Source organism: Onychomys torridus, chromosome 4 (genome assembly GCF_903995425.1).
Source record: "Onychomys torridus chromosome 4, mOncTor1.1, whole genome shotgun sequence".
NCBI lineage: Eukaryota > Metazoa > Chordata > Mammalia > Rodentia > Cricetidae > Onychomys > Onychomys torridus.
In genome coordinates, this window is record NC_050446.1 from 118,611,591 (window position 1) to 118,618,176 (window position 6,586).

Sequence of the window (6,586 nt, forward strand, 5' to 3'; positions counted from 1 at the left end):
GCCTGGAGACTTTTCTAGAGGAGCTCTGCATAGCATGCCAAACTGAATAGCGTGCAATTAAGGATGCAAAGGAAAGCGAGTTGGGCAAGTCATGGGATCGTTCTGCACAGTCGGTGTGTACTAGAAGTGCTAGTAGACCAGAAAGAAAGCGCCTCCCAGAGCACTCCTCCTACTGTACCAGGTTGCAGAAGGAGCTAGAAGATTTTAGAGTCAGATGTTCCCAAGTCCAGTTTCTGACTTTTGGCTTGTATCAGGTGAACTTGAACAAGCTGCTTAATCTGAGTGTATCCCACCCATAAATTGAGAATAGTTCCTAAATTCTTATTATTATAGATGATGCTTATAAAACTTGGGGTGGGCTGAATGAGATGGCTCAGCTGGTAAAGACACTTGCTGTTCAACCTGACAAGCTGAGTTAAATCCTTGAGTCTCACAGAATGGAAGTAGAGAACTGATTTCTGACCTCTACATGTACTCTGTGGCATGTTTATGCACATGCACACACATATAGAGATGGATGTTTTAAACCTTGGATATTTCAATAAGCATTGGTATAACACAATCAGTTCAGTAGTGTAGTTATTTTTATTTCCTATCCTGGTGAAACATTCTGTGATTTTACAATCTTAGAACAGAACCAGCTGACTGTGGACTTGACAGCATGTTCAGATTTCTTACACTCCTGAAGTGGGAATACTTGTTCTCTCCTTGTGTCCCACCTCTAGCAGATAACCTGCACTAGGTAAAATGGAAATCAGTTCCTTTCCATACCAAGTCTTAATAGTAATTCTTGACTCAGCTTTGGTCTCCAATAGATCAGTGTTACCGGTGTTTTATTTTGTTTTCATGAGTCCCAGCCTTGCCTCACCACTTGATCCTGAGGGCAGGGGACAGAGGGAACAAACCTGAGAGAAAGGAGTGGGGCCGAGTTTAGGGGGAAGGCAATAGAGATCACCAGCATATGCTGACTCAAAGTCCTCCCATTGTCCCCAACCCACAAGCTAATGAGGCCACCCTGAAGTATGTGCTACAGGTTTGTTGAAAAGAAAAACAGAATGACCTATCCCATGGCATACCTGAACATACATGACATGCTCACATTCTCACCAGCCAGAATTACCTTTTGAAATGATGAATCTTGAACACCTGGAGTTTAGTAGCTAGCCAGGGGATTGACCTCAAAGGCTTCACTCCGTACTTGAGGTAAAGCACATGAACTTGATAACCAGACCCAGACCAGGAGTGAGGGGCTCTCTAAGACCCCTCTTTATCCCTCTGGCTTGTTCTAGCCAATTCTTGCCTTGATCTAAGAGGGTTTTTTTCTTCTAAGATATAGTCTCACTGTCTCCCTGACTGCCTGGAACTCACTATGTAGCCCAGGTTGTCCTAGAACCCACAGGTCCACCCATTCCTGCCTCCTTGGTGTTAAGGACATGTGCACTGTGCCCATCTCTCATGAGAGATGCTGAGTCTTTTCTTGGCCCTAACAGCCTGAAGGAAGTGCAGACCTGTCCAAAGATTACAGAGAAGAGCCCTAGGTCAAATACTTCCACATCTCAGCCTGTGTTAGTGTGGCCTTCAAGCAAGAAAAAGTCTCTTGGACCTTGTCTCTTGATTGACAAAGGAAGGGGAAGTAATTACTACCATAGGATCATCTGGACGAAACTGCTAAAAGATATGAACATCTGTTCCATAACTTACCCACAAGTAGTGTCCCAAGGCTGACTTTGGACAACTAAGTAAACGAGTGTGTGAAAAGATTTTGAAATCTTCAAAGAAAACCCAGGAGCAGAGCCACAGCCCAGGTATGCTGAGGACTGGCTACTACAATCTGCACTGTCACCTCTTTGACAGGAGGAACTCAAAAGAGAGTTCCTAGCGCTGTCCTTCGGCCCAGGTTGGCACAGATGCATCTCTGGACCACATGCCTTGCCTGAGCTCAGAGGAGAATGAGTGGTGACAAAGAAGGTCCCAGGCCTGGGCCAAGGTCTGATTCCACATCTTGTCGATTCCATCCACCAGGAAATAACCCACTGACACTGCTAGGACCACTCCTCACAATGGGTGGCCATGAATCAGGTGAGTGACCATCTGAGGATAAAGCCACAGCCCGACCACTGCCCCTGCTCTAGAGAGTAGGCTGTGCATCAGCAAAACTGGATGTTCGGGCTGGAGAGATGGCTCAGAGTTTAAGAGCACTGGCTGCTCTTCCAGAGGTCCTGAGTTCAACTCCCAGCAACCACATGGTGGATCACAACCATCTGTAATGAGATCTGGTGCCCTCTTCTGGCCTGCAGGTATACATGCAGGCAGAACATCGTATACATAATAAATAAATCTTTAAAAAATAAATAAAAAATAAATAAAGAAAAGAAAATGTTCTGCCACATCCAGCTGTCCTGAGCAGATTCCAGGGTGGGCAGCAGCTGCAGTCTCCAGTGCCTCCCCCAAAAGTGCAGCCAGGAGGCACCAGCCACAAGGAGTCCCCAGGATGCCATAGCCCGGCTAGCTCAGTTAGTAGAGCATGAGACTCTTAATCTCAGGGTCATGGGTTTGTGCCCCACATTGGGTGACAATTGTAGCCAGAAGTTTCTCCAATTCCGCCAGGCCCTGTGGTCCTGCAGATGCTTATAAAATAATCACTCCGAGGCGAATATTAATTACAAACTATATGACCTATGGCTTCTGGCTAGCTAACTCTTTCATCTTAAATTAACCTATACCTATTAATCTATATGTTGCCATGTGACCATGGCATTACCAGTCTGCTGGCAACTTGCTCCTTGGGCGGCAGCTGGTGTCTCCTCCAACTCTGCCTTTCTTCTCTGTATCTCTGCTTAGATTTCCTGCCTGGATGTAGGCTTTCTTGCCATAGGCCAATACAGCTTTATTTATTATCCAATGGGAGCCACACATTTTCACAGCTTACAGAAAGACATCCCATAGCATACGAGGAAGTCAGAGTCTGGTTTTTCTTTTCTTTCTTCCTTCCTTCTTTCCCTTTCTTTTCTATTCTAAAAGGAGGTAGCCACCCCCGCCCCTAATCGAGCTTCAAAAGTAGGGAATTCCTTGAATATTGAAAGGTGTTGAGGCAATTGTACCTAGTAACAAATATCCAGTTCATCTAATACCACTCAAAGCAAAGACACTGTCCACACAGAGCAATGTGAAACTGAAGGCAGTACACTACATCTCATCGTTTTACACACTGAAATAAAAATTCAGATACCAGGACATCCTTTCCCAGTGTGCTGGTTGCCTATGCAACATTTCCCCCTTTTCCTCAGTGTTTGAACTCCCTTGCTATGAAAGGTAGCTTGTGCCCTGGCTCCTCTAAGTAGGGCTGGGGATTTATGACATGTTAAAGGAAGCCGCTGGACTGCACTTCTGGGGCACTCTTTAATGGTGGCCTTTTGCAACCCACTCTTGTCCTGTTCCTCCTTTTTTCTTGCTTAGAACACAAGGGTGGCTATGGTACCAGTAACCATTTTGTGGTCATGTAACCCCACTATTCAAAGCTATTATAGTTCGGATTGGAAGTGTTTTCTGAAGGTTCCCATGTTCAGCTGACAAGGCTTTTAGTGCATGATTTAGTCCATTCACGGATTTGTAATTGTATGGCATGTAGAGGCAATGATAACTAGCAAGGTGGCGCCCGCTTGGAGGGTGTTGGTCGCTTGGGACATAACTCTGAAGGTAAGTCTTATTCCCAGCCCAGTCTTCTATATTCCAGTAGGAATAAGGTAAGCAGCCTTTCTGTGCCTCTCCTTCCAACGAGACGACTCAGCTCTGGCTAAAGACCACAGTGATGGAGCCAGCCAGCCATGGACGGAAACCTATGACATGGTGAGCCCAAGTAGATCCTCTTTATGTTACTTTTCTTGGATATTTTGTCATAGCAACAACAACAACCAAACCCAGAAGTCATTTCTCAAGAAGGGCAAATCAGAACTACAGACACCTGGGTACCCAGTGACCCATGCCTGCCAGCCTGAGCCCAGCACTGGTTTTTTGTTTGTTTGTTTTTGTTTTGTTTTAGTACAATGGAAAGCACTTCCTTCTTCTTTGAGTCATCAATCTCGTGTGCCTTGCTGGCAGCAGAAGGTAGTCCCTGCAGTTGCCAGCTGGTCTTGGTGGCTTCACCAATGCTTGTCTTTTATGAGTCCAAGATGTCATCATCTTCCTGTGCATAGGAAAATCCAAGAAATGCACTTGAGGCCCCAGAACTGCTGGCCATGGTGTCAGGGGTGCAGCCAATGGACTTGGACACAGCTTCCTGGGTGAACTCTGGGTCAAAGTGTTTCAAGTCAGCAGGTCCTTCCTGTCAACAGAAGCCAAGAATGAGAAGGAGGCACCAGGATATGAGTTAACTAAGGATTCCAGAGCCTGGGAGAAGGATGCCAGGCCTTCCTCTCTGAGTGGCTCCTGGTCCTTCATATTTAATAGTGACTGTCTCATGCTCCACACCAATCCTCAGACAAGCCATTAGTCAATGTCTACTTCCTAAGTGCTTACCACATTCCTAGTTCATGACACTGGAAATATTGGAGGACAAGGCAGAGCAAGCCTCTACTTTCAAGGACCTTCCTTCTATGATAAAGGCAGGAGGATCATTTAGGGGTCTGCTAAGTCCTAGATAATAGAGGCAAAATAGAGTAATATAGTAGAGACACTGGGGCTGTTCAGCTATATTGGAGGGAGATCTGTATGGGAAATGGCAAAAAAAAAAAAATAGTCACAGACAAACAGCATAGTTGTGTACACCTGAAATCCCAGCTCTTGGGAGGTGGAGGCAGGAGGATCAGAATTTCAAGATCATCTTCAGCTACATAGTAAGTTTGAGTTTAGCCAGGGGTGCATAAGATCCTGTCTTTAAAAAGATGTGAAGCTGGGCATAGTGTTGAAAACCTTTAATCCCAGCACTTGGGAGGAGAGACAAGTGGTTTTCTCTGAGTTCAAGGCCAGCCTGGTCTACCTACATAAAGAGTTCCAGGACAGCCAGAGAATATAGACAGACCCTGTCTCAAACAAACAAACAAACAAAATGATAACAGATTCTCCACTTCTACTCCAGAAAGAGAATGTATATATCCATCTTTTTAAGATGGGCCAGTCATGAGACTGGCCAACCAGACACTGCCAAATAACTAAGCAAAGGCTTGAAAAGGGTACCTTGGGAGTTGTCTGTCTTGTACTCTGAGGCCACCACGTACACATACTCAAACTGGCTTGATCCAGGTAAAGAGGGCTCAAGAAACAAACACAAGTGAGATAATTCCAGGCCACCACGATCAGCTCTTTCATTGATAACCACAGACCTGAGGGCTCCACAGAGAAAAGTTGGTCTGATCTACTCCAAAAACCCCATAGAATCCAAGTAGAAGATTGTTGTTCTGCAGCTGAAGGGATAGCTCAGTAGTTAAGAGTGCTTGCTGCTTATGCAGAGGACCCAAGTATGGTTCCCAGCACCCCTTGGGGAGCTACGCAACCACCTGTAACTCCAACTCCAGGGGATCTGATGCCCTTTTCTGAGCTCAGCTTGCACCTACACCAGACTCACCTGCACATACTCACTTCCGTACATACACATAATAAAAATAAATGAATCAAATCTTGAAAAGATTGTTATTCGAAGCTCCCTACTTTAGAGGGCATGAGCAAACCAATCCTGGTGTTTCTGCAGAGGAAAAGACACTGCCCCTGGTTTCACGATGTAAGCAGGTGAACAAGTGTGGGAGGGTCTGCAGATCTGCTTTAGTATGCAGGGCTTGGGCTGGGGAAACAAGCCATGGCTTCAAGCTTCTCAGAAGGGCCATAGGGTGCAATGGTCCAGCCCAGGACTCAGCTCCTGGACCAGAATGTAAATCTCACCCATGTTCCTTGCCTAACCTTGTTGTGTAGCTCTTGATGACCAAATAGTTTCCTTTTTTTTTTTTTTTTTACAAATAAAAAATGTGGTACTAAAGAAATGTGTACGAGGTCTCATAAGTAATAGCAGAAGCAGGAAGCCTTCAGTATGTACCACTCTAATGCCCATGCATTACCGTATTTTCCTGTATCCTCTCCTGGGACTCTAATGAACATTCTCTCTTGTGAACCAAATTTCCTGAAAAGAACTGCACATAGGTCTGATTAACTAATTAAAGCATCGGTAATTATGGAGAGGTTGGAGTGTTGCAGGTCTAAGGCCTCATTACAAATTACTTGACAGCCATTCCTTGCCCACCTCTGTGTCTGACCTAGCATCCTGTGGCCAACAGATAAAAACCTCTGGAATGCTTTAATCCCAGCATGCAGGAGGCAGAGCCAGGTGGATCTCTGTGAGTTTGAGGCCAGCCTGGGCTACAGAGTGAGTTCCAGGACAGGCACAAAGCTACACAAAGAAACCCTGTGGGGAAAAAAAAAGAAAAGAAAAAAAAAAGAAAAAGAAAAACCAAACAAACAAAAAAAAACCTGAAATGTATAAGAGACCATTAGAATGTTTAGGTAGCATCTAAGGCCTAAAACAGAGATTTCCCTATTTTTCTGTAACACACCTACCTAATGTTTCTACCAACATGTTTGAAAAGGGCCTTGACTTATGACT

At 45.1% G+C, this 6,586-nt stretch overlaps 1 protein-coding gene across 2 annotated transcripts in view; it reads right to left on the reverse strand.

Moving 5' to 3' along the window:
- Nucleotides 1–3,380: 3,380 nt before the first annotated feature.
- The window catches only part of Sgk2 (serum/glucocorticoid regulated kinase 2), a 21,911-nt gene continuing 18,705 nt past the window's right edge, over nucleotides 3,381–6,586 (reverse strand). For both annotated transcript variants that reach the window (XM_036186545.1, XM_036186543.1), the window contains one exon: nucleotides 3,381–4,321. In XM_036186545.1, coding sequence (XP_036042438.1) covers nucleotides 4,157–4,321 — 165 coding nt within the window. In that variant the 3' untranslated portion in view covers nucleotides 3,381–4,156. The remainder of the gene's footprint in view (nucleotides 4,322–6,586) is intronic.